The sequence below is a fragment of the Elephas maximus genome, chromosome 15 (genome assembly GCF_024166365.1).
Source record: "Elephas maximus indicus isolate mEleMax1 chromosome 15, mEleMax1 primary haplotype, whole genome shotgun sequence".
Lineage (NCBI taxonomy): Eukaryota > Metazoa > Chordata > Mammalia > Proboscidea > Elephantidae > Elephas > Elephas maximus.
In genome coordinates, this window is record NC_064833.1 from 25,032,267 (window position 1) to 25,050,339 (window position 18,073).

Below are 18,073 nucleotides of genomic sequence, written 5' to 3' on the forward strand. Positions count from 1 at the left end.
TGGTTCAGAACACAAATTAAATTTTAGAAAAGTGAGCTGAAATGGTAACCTACATCTTTAATTTTATTTACTCTGTAACATAAATTGACTGCATTCGATATTTTCATCTGAAAAAATATTCAGATCTCTAATTTTCTTCTAAAAGGGTAATGAAATTAGCAAAATACTCATTGATCACATTTAAGCATTTATTTACAAAACTAAATTATTTTGCTTTTAAAAAATGATTATTCAATTCATAAAAATTAACCAAACAAACCCTATCAAAGTTTATTACAATAGTCTTTCTCAGAAATAGCATTAAAAAAACTATTAAATGAATACTTTAATGCAAAACCACAATGTAAAAATAGTAACTTAAATTAATTCTAGTGACTAGAATAAAAGCAGATAAATACTTTGTTTCAAAGGGGAAAAAAATACTTGCAACAACAAAAGGTACAGCATGTGTAAAGCAGGAAATTTAAATATCAGTTTAGTTCCTCATTGCCAACATTGTATTTATATCCCAGATGAGATTTCGTAATTGATCCATAATTTGCTTCAGCTGTTGATTCTTCTGTTTGAGTTTCTGTAGAAAGAAAAGAATTTATCAAAAAATGTTTCATGAAATATAGACCACTAAGTTAGAAGATTAAAATGTCATAAGTTAGGACTGTATAAAGAGCCAGACAGAAATTAAGCTACATATTCTCTTATGACAGAGAGCCTCAACCCTTTCCTGGCCTCAATTCATTGAAAGGAATGCTGAATTCTGATTCAGCCCTCAGAGGGCTATGGCTCTGTCTTCCAATCCCCCTTTACCCTTCCACTTCCAGCGACCCATCTAAGAAAATAAATATTTAATTGATATAAAACCTGAGCATATTGGTTTTACAAGAGACGGTGTAACATAAAGTTCAAGAGCACACATTATCTGGGTTTATACATAGCTCCTTCACTAAGTAAATATACGACCTTGGCCAAATTGCTTAATCTCCTTGTGCCTCAGTTTTCACATCAGAAAAATGAGGATAATAATTGACCCTACCTCATAGAGTTATAAGGATTAAATGATTTGATACAAATAAAGTGTTATAACAGTGCCTGGCATATATTCAGCATTCAACGATCTTGTGTGTGTGTGTGTGTGTGTGTGTGTAGGTACAGAGTATACTGTCAATATAAAAAATAAAGTATAATAAAAATGTGACAGCTGATGCAGTTGGTTGTTCAAAAAATACAGCACATTTGCCCATAGCACAAAGTGTGATCTACTTCTGATTCTGAAAACTGGAGACAAAATGGTATGGTACCTAGCATAATCATGTTCAAAACTAAGAACTGCTGAATGCCCTGAATACACACAGCACATTCTTCTATGTCTCTATAAGCAAACTGGGTTTCTACTAGACCTCTTTTCTTTAAGCATCCTTTCTTCAAGTTCTATGTAGCAAAAGCCTCCTAAGGTAAAACAACATAAATAATAAAAATTATGGACTCCTGGTCAGTGTGTTTACTAATTATTATCATCATAATTATTAAAAAGCCTTTTAGAAACATTACAATTGGAAATAATATAGTTACGTAATTTTAAAGATACTATATTAAAACACCTCCAAATAAATTAGCACCCGTTCATTATAAAGTGGCCTAACATTTTTAATTTTACTGAAAAGCTAACTAAGACTGAGGAAGTAGCTTGTATTATCTCTATCTAGAGTTAGAGAACAGGAAGTAGGTAGCTAAAAGGGAAGACCAACAAATTTAATTCACACTTGAAAAGAGAATTAGCACAACACAGTAGAGTACACAGGGCTTGACCCTAAAGCTCATTTTCACAGTCTTCTGGAAGATGACACTGTTAGTATTTTAGTTACTCGGTCTCATTGTTCAGTTTTAAGATGACCCATTTTCTGACTTTTGCCATCCTAAGTATGTGGTAGTTAGTTATTGAAGTGGCTGTGCATATTATCCTAACAAAATGGACCCAAATAATTAGGTAAGATGAAGACTGACTGGAAGATCAGTACTAAGTGTATTTAAGTCTTTTTGATCCTAAAAACCAAGACATTGACACTTCTACCTGCAAGCAAGAACAGAAGCAAACAGTTACAAACAGAAAAGGTGCTATAACGGAAGGTTGGAAACCTGAGTTCCAGTGCTAACTCTGCCTCTAACTTGCTGTGTGATCTCAGACAAACTCCTATCTTCAGTTCCCTCCTCTATGAGATATGATTATATAATCTATAAGGTCCCTGGCAGTTCTGCTTTCTGTACATGCATACATAAGATGACAATCGGTTCATGCAGACACATGTGACTGAAAACCAGTAAGTTTAGTGAACTAACTCATGGCTTCGGAATGGTTCAAAGTTGGCTGTCCTCTACCATTACTAAAGTCTACAGGCTGCCACAGAGACATCACTCTGTCAGCTATGTAGGACTTTAGCTGCCATGATTCCCCTCTCGATCCTAATTTTTCAGGAGGGTGTGGAGAAGAGCTACTGGCTGAGAATAAAATGAAGAGAAAGAATGTGAGTTGATTTTTTCTTAAAACACCTTATTTACCTTTGTAAATTCTGATAGGAGTAGGAATTGGCTCCTTTAAATATAACCACATTCAAAAGTTTCAGAACTTCTCTTTGGAATGCAACTCTCAGTCTGTAACACATTCCGTTCCACAAATATTTCCTGAGGGTGTATTAGGTGCCAGGCAATGGGCTATGAATTGTAAGGGAAGAAAAGAGAACAAGAAAGTCCTTGCCTTGAAAAAAATCCAACATCAAGTAGGAGGAAGACAGTGCCCAAATGACTAGAATAACAACCTGATTAGGCAGATGGCAATACAAGATGCTGTGGGACCACAAAAGATGGAGAGATTGCCACTGACTGGCAAGATCAGGAAACAAGGAAAATATTTTTGCTTTGGGTCTAGAAAAGTTTGTGATAAGCAAGCCACCAAGTAAAAGGATAAATCTGGGGTTGGTAGTGGGTCATAGAGCCCCATAAACGTTCCTGAAGAGAAGAAACATGATTTAAACTGCAATGAAGGAGGCAAGTGTGTAGGATGGATTCTCTTAAATATCTTCAATAGTGACACACCTGTGTCCATGGAAAAGAAGAGGAGGGATTTTAAGTATAGAAACAGCTGAAAACCATTCAAAGGTTATGTCTGGTGAATAAAGTCAGGAATCACATTTGCAGTAAAAATTATATAACTAGAAGTAATAAAACTATATTCTTGGGTGGTTTAAAACCTTTAAAATCAACATCAAAACAGAGGATACAGGGGGCTCCTACACTGGCTGCATCAATGGAATAAATGTGAAGCCTATCGATAAGACACTTCCAAAAATAATGCTCATTTGGAAATATAAATTCTGATATACTACGTTGTTGCTGTTGTTAGGTGCCGCCAAGTTGTCCGACTCGTACAGACCCTACATGACAGAGCAGAACCGCCCCCAGCAGGTTTTCTTGGCTGTAATCTTTATGGAAGCAGATCGCCAGGTCTTTCTCCTGCAGAGCTGCTGGGTGAGTTCAAACTTCCAGCCTTTTGGTTAGCAGCCAAGCACTTAACTGATGCACCACCAGAGCTCCTTAGCTTTAAAAACGAGCCTTGTTAATCATTAAAAACATTAAAGTAAGCGAATCAAAAAATGTGGGGTATTTTCAAGAAACTATTCAACGCTAGACAGTAGGAAAATCTTTAAAAAAAGTGTGAGGTACTTTTGTAGTTTCTCTCAAAGTAAGATGCACAAAGTTTTAAGTTAAAAAAAAAAAAAGCATATAAGTAAAGTACCTACAGCCAAAACATGTCATGAAACTATCAACAGCAAAGAAGCTGACAGTTAGGCTTATTAGTGGTTAGACTGTAAATAAATTTTCATGACAGGATATAGGGCTTAATATATACAATCTTGCCACTGACTGATTTTAACAGAGGTTGACAGCTGCTATTTTCAAAATCCATCAGCTGTGCCTAATTTGTTACATTAACAGGTGAATGTGTAAGTAGAGTAGATACTTAAAAAAATTCTCATGCTAAGTCACACCACGTAATTTAATATTCATATAAATGTGGTGACTGACACGCAATGGCAATGCTTTAATTTCTAAATGCCTGGACTCAACTGTAGGTCAACCCTGTAAAAACTAGTCACCCACCACTTTCAGTTCCATTTTACCAACAATAGAATAGCTTCAAGCAAAATAAAACTCATTCTGATGGCTCTAAAGCACACAGTCTCAAACAAGTGTTCACTCTTTGAACATGAGGGCTTATGGATTCTAGGATATTTGAAGGGAAAATGACAAGTATTTAAATGGGCCAAAAAATCTTAACTACTAAAACTAGGCCATTCTGTCATCTAATGATTTACATCAAATACAGACTACACAATTATGTGCCCCAAAGCTTCCTTGCACTATGGTAGGCGTTGGTGATGTATGCATTGTTAGAAACCAGAGAGACCACATACACTAACACACCACCAATATATCGTTCTGTATAATTTCAAGTACACAATGATACAGTAATATTTTGAAAATGAATGAGTGAGGGTCAGCTGAGGGGTACATGAAGCTACTTACTTTATGTAGGTTATTTAGAATAAAAGTAAAGAGAATATGCACTGTAATGAAATTCTGGATATTTCTAATTGACATGCCAAAGATATAATTTTATTACTGCATATACAGATCTATAAAGCAACCTAATCACTTAATACAAATGGCAAATTGCATTAAAATATAGTCCACTCTTTTTATTTTTGTTAGTATCCATCAAAACATGAAATGGGTGCTGCTTTGCTTTCACTGTTGCCGTCGTTGTTATGTGGCATTGAGTCGATTCTGAGTCATACAGACCCCTTGTGACAGAGTAGAACTGCCCCAAAAGGTTTTCTCAGCTATAATCTTCTCACAGAATAAGATATGCACATGATGGCAGAGAACATATCTGGATGGTTCACTGCAGAAACTCCTGTACTTAGAACAATGCCTGGCATGAAGCAGGCACCTAAATATCTAAACATCCAAAGGAAAAATAATAAAGTTAAATCAAAAAGCTTCCTCAAAAACCTGGGGGTGGGGGGGGAACAAGCAAACAAAAATCCGTGGCAATCATTTCAAAGCTTGTTCTTCTCTTTTTTTTTTGAAGGTTAAATATAGCCTTTCAGTATTAAAAAAAATAATAAGACATGGATTCATTTTCATATTCCATACCATGATAGGTCAGAAGAAGTCTGAATGTATTACTGTTACTAGTAAGACTGCTATAAACCTTAAAACTCTACCACAAACAACTGTATTAATTGGGGGGAAAAAAGCCCATATTTGCATATGGTAAAATGCATTGGTTACAATTACGTACAAAAGACTACAATTAAGTTTATGGATATAAATAGTTGACAAATTAAGTAAAATCAATCAACTTATACCTTTTATTTTCTAACAGCATTCATGAGCATAAATTATTAGGACAATATCTTATTCTACAGGCAGCTATTTTAAATAAATATTTTTCACAAAAACAGCCTCAGGTGTGTACCATTAAGGGCAAAAATATATATCAACTGTTTATGAGCTTAACAATTAAAAAAAAAATTCAATCATGTATTTTATCTTATATTTTAGAAGGGAAGTACAGAGTTCAAAGAAGTTGGAGGAAAAGAATAAGTAAATATTAGAAGTGGTAATTACACACAAGATTAATTTGTTAACAATCAGAATATATGTTATATTTAATTCAAATTTATACACTTTTATTTAAGGAACGAGTTAAAACTCCTTTGGGTCAAAGCCCCACTCTGTTTGCTTTTTAGTTATTAATTTTACTCTCTTCTGCCTTTTGGGGGGGATTTCAATTTGAGTTAACCAAATCTTGGCCCTCTCCAATCTTTGACCTCTGCTCACCGCTCTCTGGTTCTTTCTCAAAATACAGCAAGAAGAATTCCCAGGTAGGAAGCAAAAAATGGCTATGAGGCCATCAAATGGGTACTTCCCCTGCCACTTAAGATACTTCCCTTCAAAATGCTCTTTTAAAGTATAATTCCAACAAAAATATAGGGATTAGCTTTCATTCTGTTTATCTTAAAACATTTAAAGTGATTCTCTCCTCTTTATAATAACCTTCAGTTGGGTATCATGTTAACTAAAACATGGTTTACTCCGAAGTTAAAAGCCGGAAAAGAGCAAATTCAACAAATTCAAGTGTTTGAATCAGAGGAACATTTCTCGAATGCCTGAAGTATTAATGGGAAAACAAAATTTGAAATACTCTTATTCTGTAAGTAGGCAAACTTTCAAAAATACCGTGTATCTATTTTGTGTATTGAGATAAACTTGTTCCAAATAAATGCTTGAACTAAATACATGTGAGAACCTCTTTTTTTGCTCAAAATCCTAATAAAAAGGCAGGAAAAGATAAAAAAGCTATAAACCCATGTGGAGAAGAAGAACCAGCGAGGCAACAACAGCAGATGCAAGGTGGTGAATTTTAAGAGGGAGCAGAGAGGGGAGTGGCAGATGGCTTGGCAGAGAGGAAGAAACTACAACCCTGGGGATGCAGGAGGGATACCACTGAGAGCCTAGCTGATCCGCTGTGGAGAAGCGTGGACAGGTCCCATCTCCAAGTCACCAGGTGAGGCCTGGAGATGAGAACTAGAGGAATGACTAGAAGTTGTACCTGGACTATTAAGAGCCCCAGGGGCCCACTGCCACCCCTCACAAACAGGTGACAAAGAGCCTTCTCCCTCTGGCCTGCCTTGCTCTGCCTTGACTCTCACGACACAGGAGATTTATTCCTAAGAGAATGAACTGGAACAGCTCTGGGATTCAGCGACTTCAGTCAGCATGGCAAAAAGCAAGAATGAGGAGAAAAGCCTGAAAACAGGGAGACTAAATGCATGCTGACCTACAGGAGCCCAGAACACTTCCTCCACAAGGCTTGCAGAAAGACAAGAGAGTACTTCCCCACGCAGAGCACTGGAAGATTCTTCTATGAAGAAACTGGACAGCTCTAAAGAAAAAAACCTCAAAAACTGACAGTTGGGGATTCCCTGATCTCCCTATGATGTGCCACCAGACAAAGCTTCCCAATTCGCTTTCTAATCTTAAGTATGTAAGTGCTTCATGCTTACTTAGCAAACGCTCAACAGAACTCTAAGGGTCTCTACCTGGAAATACAAAACTAAATGGACAGGAAAAAAAGAAACACAGATAAAACAAACGATAAAACTAAAAGAATCAGGAAAAAACTAAAACGACAGAAACTTAATATTTTAGATACCAGAAGTTATATCTACAAAACGAGAACAAAATCCTAATGTTTTAAGAAAAAACAAAAAAGAGTTCTTGGAAATTAAGAGAGGAAATCCAAAAACTTAACACAAAAGTATAAATGGATTTCTATGAGATAAATCTAAGAGGTCCAACATTCAAACAATAATGCATTCTAGGAAGAGAAATGAAAGAAAACGGAAAAATTATCAAAAGCAAACATCCCAAATTGAATTGTCTAGTTTGAACGGGCCCCTATAATGAATAAGAAAAGAAGAGCACGTGGACTCAATGATTTTGAAATTTCAGAATACCAGGAATGAAGAGGTCCTAATAAAAGCTCTCAGAAGTAAAAAACGGAACACATCTACTGTAAACTAAGTACACGGATTATCAACAGTACACGCTACACGTAGTCCCTGATTGAAGACGGGGCTCTTTTCCGACAATTCTGACGTAGCTTGGTTCTGATGTAAACTGAACGCCTCTGTTTTTAGTTTCCATTATCACTGCCTTCTATTATCAGTCTCTGTATAAATCTGACCTTTATCTGTCTTTGGGGGTTGGAACGGTTACATATAAACATCTGTGAGTGCATCTCTGCGAATAACCTCTGCAAATTATGCCCTGCAACATTGTATGTGCCATGTATTACTAAGACGTACCCCCAAAAGAAAAAACAACAGACAGTTTTAGGTGCAGCTCATCATAACCTGAATACGCTATAAGCAGGGACCACCTGTACGTTTTAATAAATGCGCACCTCATATCTTTGGACCGCCAAACACGATGTACTCTTCAAGGTCTAAATTAAAAGTCCCCGACCTCTCCTCACACCCACCCATTTCTTACGGAGTTACTCATTATGACAGCCATTCATCACTGTCAATTTTGCTGCAAAATTCCTCTTAATCTGTATTTCTCCTTAAAAAAAAAAAATTGCATTTTATTTTGTAAAATCCATCCACCTTTTCATCTTCTCCTGAGTTCCTAGATACATTTTTAATTTTCCAATATTTTGTTTTCAGGTTTTCTTTTCAACTCTGAAATTCACTGTGACAGATGGTGTGACGTAAAGGCTAGTTTTATTCTCCCCCAAGTTTCTATCTCACAGAATAATTTTCCACAACCCTCCTCGTCATTTTAAACTCTCACGTACAACAGGAAGGCTGTTTTTGTGGCTATCGTTTATTAATCTATTTTTGTGCCAGCACTACATACTTGATTGCTGTTTTTACAATATGCCTCATATTATGTTTTAATTTTTGAGGGCGAGTTCTGCTTTATCATTCTTATTTATTAGAACTTTCTTTGATTTACTTTTATACTTCCATGAAAAAAAAAAATCCCACTTGAATGTGGACTGATATTGCACTAAAACCGTATTATTTTGAGTACTTTTAAGAACATTTCTATTTGTTTTTGGGCTGTTAAATTGCATTAAAACTATGAAATATTTTATAGTATTTATTGCCCCATGTAGGAACTTTATATACTCTCTTAATTTATTAAAACTTTTTAAAATGTGTTTAGATATGGTAGTATAATGGATTGCTCTTTGTGTGGCCTTTCTAGGCATGGTCTTATAACTCCCACCCAGGTGACTCAGTGGGACTCTGTGATAGGGTAATTGTGGCCCACCAAGGGGATTGGTCAGTTTTACCATCCTGCTGGGCTTGAAATGAGCCACCCAGAAGTGGAAAAAAGAAGAGTCCACCACTGCCAAGGAAGGAGAGACTGACAGGAGAGAACTGCATAAGGCAGCCCAGTGGGCTTCCCCGCCCCCAGAGTGAGAAAGCTGAGTGCCTTTGGGCAGAGACTGAGGGCCAAAGAGAAGCCTACACTTGACCCATGAATTTGGGAGCTGCCAGCCTCCACAACCGTGTGAGCCATTTCCTTTACAGGGTTCCTAAGTTCTGTAAGACATTGTAGCCAATTAGGGAACCCGAAGGCAGGAGACAGAATACTGAGGGGAGAGGGAGTAGCTGATATTAGAGATGATGGGAGTCATACAGCAGTGGGAAAAGCTGGACATCTGGGATATCTTTAACCTCTGCCTCATAGGAACCAGCTTTGTGCTGAGCCTCATGAAAGAAATCATTCTAATCATTGAGATAATTCCTACCTGCTTAACGTTTACTGTTGCAATTGTGAGTAGGGTTTCTAATAACCTAATTGGTTTAAAGCACCATTAGAGAATGGTATTAATCTTGTATTAATCCTTTTTATCAAAGCTATCAAAATTCTGAAGCAAGAGAGGGAAGCAGTTGATGGCAGGAGGATGGGGGCCAAGGATTTTTCCCCCTCCTCCACCCGAATGGAAAGATTGGAACATGTTCAGATAATAAAGGAAAAAAACACTGGGGAGAGAGGGGAGGAAGGGAGATAAATAATGAAAACAAGAGGGCTGAGGAATTACAACACAGAACCAGAGACAATCACCTTCAGGGAAAGACATCTCTGCATTAGGGGACAGCAAAGAAGAAACACTGTAATTCTACCAAATGTCTTTTAGTCATCTGAGAAAAAACACTTTTTCTACAATTTAATCTACTGAGATTACATATTACACAGGGAAACTGATTTATCTTCATATACCTCGGGCAAACCTTCTTTAGTTGTGGGCTAAATGTTAATACACTGAAGAATTCTACTGAGAAATAACAATTTGGGAGGGTGTGTACGTGATAAAGACAGAGAGGTGGGTAGTTTTATTTTTTGGTAAGTTTTGGTAGGCTCTACTCTCTATTTCATGAGAATTATCTAAGCATTATCTTCTGACCCTTTGAAAGTATTCAGCAGTAAATACATTCAAGTCAGGAACTTTTTTGGGCGGAGGGAGTAGGGTAATGCTTTGATAACTCAATTTCTTAGGTGTTGAGACATTCATGTTTCCTATTTGTATTTTTTTTTTTTTTTTATCATTTGCTTCTCCAAATACACTGTAAGTTAGAAATCTAGGATTCCGCCTAAAAAAGAAAAAGTAAATGACTTGTGACTAAGTGCTGAAGGAGCTCTGCTGGGAGCTTCACTGCGTGCATTTTGTGGTATGTCTTCGGACCATTCAGACGGCATTTCTGCTTACCTCTTAGTTTTGAGATATTTTCTAAATAGGCTAAGTGTGTCACAGAAACAACTTCATGTAATTCTGTAATTCAAATTATGTTTTTGAGTTATTTTACATTCTCTTGTAATTTTTATACATAATTTTGAAATATAAAATGTACAGACTGAAAACTCACTTTATTGACTTCAGCGATTTCTCGCCTCTCTTCACTAGCAAAACGGGGCAGGCTGGCCCGGTCATCATTCTTTGAGCCATCTTCTTCTACATATGGAATAAGTTGCTGGGAGGGAGAAACAAAAGCCAAAGGTCAAAAATATGATACAAATTTTACAACTGTATTGCTATAGATAGTGCATCAGATGAAGGTGAATTTTCATGCTTTTCTTTTACTAGTGTAAAAATAACCTTCAGTTCAGGTGATGGCCGGAAACTGCAGCTTCAGAAGTTTATCATTTCCATGAATTCTGTACCTTAGCTTTTCAGGTTTTTCTTGCTAAATAGCCTCCATAACATTGGTTGTCACGATTAAGTAATACCCTACATATACTCATTCACTCAGCAAATATTTAATTGCCAGCACTGGCTGAGGCACTGAAAAAATAATGACAATGCCAAATAAGACGTGATTCTTGCCCCTAAGATTTCTAGTCTATTGAGGTAGATACCTAAGACAGGTTTTCCTTCATTTATACTAGGAAGAAAGGAACTCAACAGATGTGCTTTATATAAATGTCAATAACTTGCCAGCTACAATTTCAGTATCTGTGCAAATTTCTAGGCGTCTTAACTCTTTCTAGTTGCTAGAAATTTTTTTTCCCCCTAAGGAGAAAAAAATTATATAAAAATGAAACTTCTAACAAAACTATAATTCAACCTGTATAATAAAGTTTATTTGATGAAGCCCCCAAATATCTGAAAAAAGAATTATAGCCTTCTCTAGATGTGACAGAGAAACTCTGGTGGCAAAGTGGTTAAGTGCTATGGCTGCTGATCAAAACAGTGGCAGTTCAAATCCACCAGCTGCTCCTTGAAAACTCTATGGGGCAGTTCTACTCTGTCCTACAGGTTTGCTATGAGTCGGGATCGACTCAATGGCAACAGTTTTTTTTTTTAGGTTTTAGATGTGACAGAGACATCAGGGATCGTCTAATCTCTACCACCTTATATTATACCAGCCATGTACAACCCTGTGGTAAAACTGAGAGTCATATGGCCAAACTTGGATAAATTCTTGGAACAAATATAAACGTACCCACACCCATACCCACCCTTTCTTCCTTTCCTCTCTCCTAATGCAGAGCTATCCTTCCTCCTGAAGGTGATTAGTCTCCATTCTTGTGTTCCCACTGACTCCTCTGCCCACCATGTCTTCATTATTTATGCCCCTTTGCTCCTTCTCATCCTGCTGTTTTCCTCCTTTATTATTTAAACATGTTCCAGTCTCCCCATTTGGAGGAGAAAAATAAAAACCCTGGACTCCATCCCTTCTTCCATCTACTGCTTTCCTTTCTTGCCTTTTATCTAAGCTTTTTGAAAGACTGATATTCACTGGCTGAGTCTAGTGAATATCCTTACTTCCTGTTTAATCTCCAACCCACTGCGATCTGGTTTCTGGCTGCCATTATTTCACTGAAGCATTACTCGGATACGATAGTTTCCCCTTAGAAAAACCTACTGGGAGGTTTTCATTCCTTATTTTCCTTGAATTCCCTGCAGCATCTGACAATGACAATTTTTCTGATCTTTCTGCCACATCTTTGACCACTTCTTTTCAGGCTCTTGCAGTTTACTCTTTCTCCAGTCATGCTTTACATGCCAGCCTCTCAAAAAGGAAGCACTGATCATGTACAATTCTTACAGTACGCAGAGAACAGCTAAACCTTCCCAGCTGCCACTGCTGGTAGAAATATAATTTGTCAACAGGAAAGGGCTCCCTGTAAAAATACCATATACATTATTAAAATAATCTATGACTGAAGACTAAATTTGGAGAACGTTTTAAAAATAGAGTGGTTCCATTGGGTTAAACATCAAATCTGAATTAATAATGATGAAAAAAATTTTTATCTGTAAATTTCCTCTGTGAACAATCATTTTAAAAATATTTCACAATACTGTTAAAGCTCCTACTAAAAATCATGCACTATTATAAATTGAAATGAGACACTGAAAACATTGATAAAAACTGTGACACACACCCCTTCCTTCCATGAAAATAATAATAATAATAGTATCACTATGAGCCTTGGAGGAGCCCTGGTGGCACAGTGGTTGAAAGATCAGCTGCTAACCAAAAGGTCAGCGCAGTTCAAATCCACCAGCTACTCCCTGGAAACCCTATGTGGCAGTTCTACTCTGTCCTATAGGGTCACTAGGAGTTGGAATCAACTCAATGGCAATAGGTTTATAAGCCTGGAGGTCAGAATCTAAAAGAAGTTTCTAAAATAAAAAGATTAAAAAACAGTATTAATTCTATGTATAAAAAAAAAATTCTGTGTATACATATCATTATTTTCATAATCTTTGGCTCTAGCCAAAGATTAAACTGATATAATTCAAAAGTGGTCATATTGCTACAGTAGAATAGGAAAAAAAAAAGTCTTGAAACCATCTCACGTCTTACAATCATTGTCCTCTACCAGTCAGACTTGCCTCTACTGGAATGGGGTCCATCCCTCCGCAGTTTTCATTGCACTTGTCATAGACCAATCTCAGCTTTCTGAAGAGAATGGAAAGTTGGCGAAGATGATCCTGGAGCTTTGTTAACCGGTCTTGATACGTTCCAGTGTGGTAAGTGACACCATTTGGCAGCTTACCAGGCAAAACAGAAAAATAAAAATATAAAGTAATGAAAACCAAGATTTTCTGTAAGTACAAGTAAAGCCAGCAAATAGAAAGAGTCTCTAAGCACTGCATAAAAGCAAACTACTCCTCATATTTAACGAAGTGCAGTATTAAGAATATTTCTCGGAAGGGGATTCATAGTTTTCATGATATTCTCAAGTGATTAAAGGATACCTGATTAATAAATACCTCTCTAAAACAAATGCTTAGAAATACTCTTAGCAGTTGGTATTTATGGAGCTTCATCCTTTTGGATTAGAAATCTAGAGGATGATTTAAAAAAATTAAACACTTTAAAAAGATGTATTACTAAATAATAAAAGACCAGGTTATATGTAGTCCAGAAGCTCCTATTGTTACCACCTCTTCTTTCCAGCTTTGTGAAAATGCTGGAGCACATTGTTGCTCCATTTCAGCCAATCCTGAGATGGTCCGAAGGGTCTTAGAGAGTTCCACCACAGAATGCCCATCACGAGAGACACAGAGAAATAACCATCACGGTCACTTACAAATTAGTTCTGAACAGATGTCATTTATTTTTTTTATAACAGCTCAGTATACAAAAAGAGCTCTGGAAGTAGTAATTTATTTCATCTCTCTCCAGCCTCGGTGTCCTTAACTGTAGATTAGGGATAAAAATGTTTCTTAAAACTGTTGTGAGCACAATAAGAGAAGAACACATTAAGCACTTACAGCTGTACCTGACCAAGGAACATATGGTAAAGACTTCATAAACAGTAGCTATTACATCTACTGGCCCTAACGCAGTGCTCTGCATACAGTGTTAACAATAAAGAAACATTTGCTAAATCCTGACAGATCATCTAATCCATACCTTTATCATTTCAGATAGGAATATTCATTTCTAGAATCATCATCAAAGAATTTCATACTTCTTTTGGATTCCCTTTGTATTATATTTCACACTGACTTCCACAAAACTTAATTACTTTTATAATCAGGAGGAAAAAAAAACCCACCACTTAGAAAAAAAGGCAACAAACACTCTTTCCAAACCAAAAAAACTAAACTCGTTGCCGTCGCGTTGATTCCGATTCATAGCAGCCCTAAAGGATAGAGTAGAAGTGCCCCATGAGGTTTCTAAGGAGCAGCTGGTGGATTCGAACAGCTGACCTTTTGGGTAACAGCCTGAGCTCTTAGCCACTGTGCCACCAGGGCTCCAAACACTCTTTAGGGGACCCTTAAGCAGTGATTAAATGCTTGCCTGCTAACTGAAAGGTCAGTGGTTCCAGCCCACCAGCTGCTCCACGGGAGGAAGATGCAGGAATCTGCTTCCATAAAGATTAAAGGCCTTGGAAACCCTATGCGGCAGTTCTACCCCGTCCTATAGGGTCTTTACGAGTTAGAATCAACTCAATGACAACAAGTTTGGTTTGGTTTTAGGGGACCTATAGAATATTTTTTTATAGAAATAGAGTTGTAAGTGGTTGAAGAGCTGGTTTCAATTCACCCAACCACTAACCAGATGTGGCCAAGTCACCTTACCTGTCTGAACCACAGATTCCTAATCCGTTAAACAAGAATGATATTCACATCACAGCATGGTAAGATATACAAGCATTAAAAATAGGCCAGCAATAGGTGCTGGAAAAATTGCATACTCAAATGCAAAAAAATGAACTTGGATTCATACCTCTCACCACATAAAAAAAATTAATATGGATCACAGAACTAAATGTAAAATCTGAAACTATAATACTTCTAGAAAAAAAAGTAGGGGAAAATCTTTGTGGCTTTGGATTAGGCAAAGATTTCTTAGGTATGACAGCAAAAGTCCATAAAAAAAACAAACTGATAAACTGGCTCCAACAAAATTAAAATGTGAAGAGAATGAAAAGACATGCCACAGACTAAGAGAAAGTATTTGCAAAGACAATAACAAGTGTTGGTGAGGATGTGGAGAAATTAGAACGCTCAGACACAGATAGTGGGAATGTAAAACGAAGCATCGATTTGGAAAAGTATCTTAAAATGTTAAACTAACCTTCACCATGTCACCCACCAATTCCACTCTAAGGTATCTATCTACCTAAGAGAAAAGAAACATGTCCACACAAAAATGTGGAAGCAAACGTTCACAGCAGCATTGCCAGAGTAAAAGCATGCCCAATGTTCATCAACAGACGAATGGGCACGCAAATCACAGTACATACATACAAGGTAATACTATTGTTGTCATTGTTGGGTGCCATCCAGTAGATTCAGACTCACAGCAACCACCCGTGACAGTGAAGTGTCCCATAGGGTTTTCTAGGCTGTAATCTTTACTGAAGCATATCCCCAACTCTCTCTCCTGTGGAGCTGCTGAGCGGGTTCAAACCGCCGACCTTTGGGTTAGCAGTCAAGCACTTAATGATGTGCACCACCAAGGCTCCTTAATGTAATACTACTCAGCAATAAAAGGGAATGAACTACGGATACATGCTGAGAGAAAGGAGGCAGACAAAGACTATACACAGTAAAACCCGTGAAAGCCGGAACCTGTGTAAGGCACAAATCTGTCACAGAAGAAAAACTCAAATATTTTCCATTAATAGCAAGCGATAGAAAAGTTTTAAGACTACACCCTGTCAAAGGCAGAAAATTTTCAAGACCCAGAAAAACAAGGCAGTCCCTGGAGTTCCAACTGTCACGAGTGTCACTGTCGTATGTAGTTCCATTTACAGAAAAACCTAGAAAATGCAAACTAATCCGTGCACTGAAAGTAGACTAGTGGCTGTTCGGGGAAGGACGACAGGAGGCAATGATTTCAAAAGGGCATGAGGAAATTTGGGGGGGGTGATGGATATATTATCTTGTGGTTTCGCAGGTAAATACATAATGTCAAAACTTTAACTGTATGCAGTTTGTTGCATGTCAATTACACCAAAATAAAATTGTTTGTTAAAAACAAACAAACATTGGTTAGCAGAGTCTGAATTCTTCAAGTCCTTGACCCCAGGGATTTTGCTGGAAAAAAGGTGAGAGAGTGGTGGAGTGTGACTCACCTGTACCCTGAAACGAAGGGAATAAACAGGGCAACAAAGAGTTTACCTACTTAATGAAGAACCCGGCCTAACGTAGAACCTCTACACCCCGGATTCCTGGGGACAGACATATCACTGGGAACACATCTGAACCTGAATGGGGTGACCATATACTGGAGGTTTGCTCAGGACAGCCCCGTCGACGCCCCGGGGCCCTTTAGTACAGCATCCCCCTTCCTCTACGCACTCCCAGGAGCAGCGCTCGTCCTGCTTCCCACCTGCATATTCCTCAGGAGCTGAAAGATCTCCATGGTGCGGTACACGATGTCCTGCACCGTCTCCTGCCCGATCCGGCAGAGCGACGCCGTGTTGACCTCCCGGGCGGCTTGCTGAGCCTGGGGGCCCGAGAAGGGCCCGGGCGCCATCCCGGAAGGCATCCCCGACGCCGCCAGCGGAGGCGTGGACATGCTGCGGCTGCAGCCTCAGGCCGGAGAGCAGACCTAAGGCCAGGCTCTTAAGGGCCGTCTTCTATCACGGGCTCCGTCCGCCCAGAACCTAGCTGCTCCCGCGCCTCAGCGACGACACCCGCTTGTAAGAGCCCGGCGGCCCAATTTCAAAACAGCGGCCACGACTTCCGCCCGCCGTGACGTTACGCGTCCTCGTGACGTCAAAGGAACCGCCCACTCAGCGGACCTCGCGGAACCCGACTCAGCGAGAAGCCAGCGCGATTGGGCTGAACGCCCGGGGGGGCGGGACCGACGCGCTGCGGAACCAGTCATCGGCTTCGCCCGGGCAAAAGGGGCTGTACTGGTGGTGGGGAGCTAACCTAGTCGGGGTGGGTTTCTCAGAGCCACGTAAGAATTCGTGACAGAGTTCTTATTTTGTGTTAGATGCACACTTAGGCGTCATAACAGTGCAGCCTCTGAGATTTGTAGTATTTTTGTCCTTTTTCAGATAGGAAGCAGGATCAAAGAGGCTAAAGTTACTTGCCCAGGGGCACAGAGCTCGTAACTGGCACCCTGGGATTCGAACTTCGAAAACCGGATTCCTGATCTTGCATGCTTTCCTATGACGTCGTACCGACTCCTCAATTTTTTTGATCCTGCTGAAATGTCGTTTCAACCTATGTAAAAAAAAAAAAATCAAACACAACTTTATGTCACTTATTACCGTCTGTTTTATATATTTTTAGTTTCAGACTTTCCCTCAACCCATATACACACGCTAGAATGCAAACTGTGAAAGCAGAGACCATGTCTATTTTATTTACTGTATTTTCAGCACTTAGTGATTGGCACGTAGAAGGTGTTCGGTAAATAGTTGTTGAATGATTACTGTGTGACAGCACACATGCAAGAAAAATTAAAATCCTTCTCTCACGTACCTCTTCTTCTAAACGGGGGGAAAGTAAAGATGTGAAAACTGATGACAGGTACAAAATGACTGCATTTTAAAAAGTATCGGAACACTTCATGAGTAAGAACTTTCTAGAAATAGGTTATTAAAAATGACATAAGACCCATTGTAGAGATTTCTAAAATGCTAATTTTCAGCTGTTTGGTGATCAATTATTTGACAAATATTTATTGAGCATCTACTATGTGCTGGGTGCTAGGAATGGAAGAGCAGTGAACAAGTAGTGTCTCATGGTGACCGACAGAGAACTATTTATTATGATTGATGACTGTTTTGAAGCAAAAGTTCAAATCACCATTATCAGGACACTAATGATTTAGTACATCAGAGACAACCTAAACCAAAAAACCCAAACCTGTTGCCATCAAGTCGATTTCAACTCTAGCTACTCTAGAAGATAGAACTGCCCCATAGGGTTTCCAAGAAGCGCCTGGTGGATTCAAACTGCCAACCTATGGTTAGCAGCTGTAGCTCTTAACCACCATGCTACCCGGAT

General features: G+C 38.4%; 1 protein-coding gene across 1 annotated transcript; it reads right to left on the reverse strand.

Annotated features, from left to right (window-relative positions):
* Positions 1-259: 259 nt before the first annotated feature.
* On the reverse strand, positions 260-16,804 carry MED30 (mediator complex subunit 30). Its single transcript, XM_049854165.1, has 4 exons — positions 16,440-16,804; positions 12,983-13,141; positions 10,506-10,610; positions 260-571 (listed from the first exon to the last, which is right to left on the reverse strand). The coding sequence occupies exons 1-4, from the start codon at positions 16,626-16,628 to the stop codon at positions 476-478; spliced, it is 549 nt and encodes a 182-aa protein (XP_049710122.1). The 5' UTR covers positions 16,629-16,804; the 3' UTR covers positions 260-475.
* Between the last annotated feature and the right edge of the window lie 1,269 nt (positions 16,805-18,073).

Bases quoted from the DNA above. Each gene is read 5' to 3' on its own strand.
- MED30 (XM_049854165.1), bottom strand. From the start codon at position 16,628: ATGTCCACGCCTCCGCTGGCGGCGTCGGGGATGCCTTCCGGGATGGCG. The intron at 10,611-12,982 runs GCAAGTCTGACT...TCTCCCTCCCAG, and splicing joins TGGACCCCATTCCAGTAGAG to CAACTTATTCCATATGTAGA. The intron at 572-10,505 runs GTGAGTTTTCAG...TTCTTTCTACAG, and splicing joins AAATCGCTGAAGTCAATAAA to AAACTCAAACAGAAGAATCA.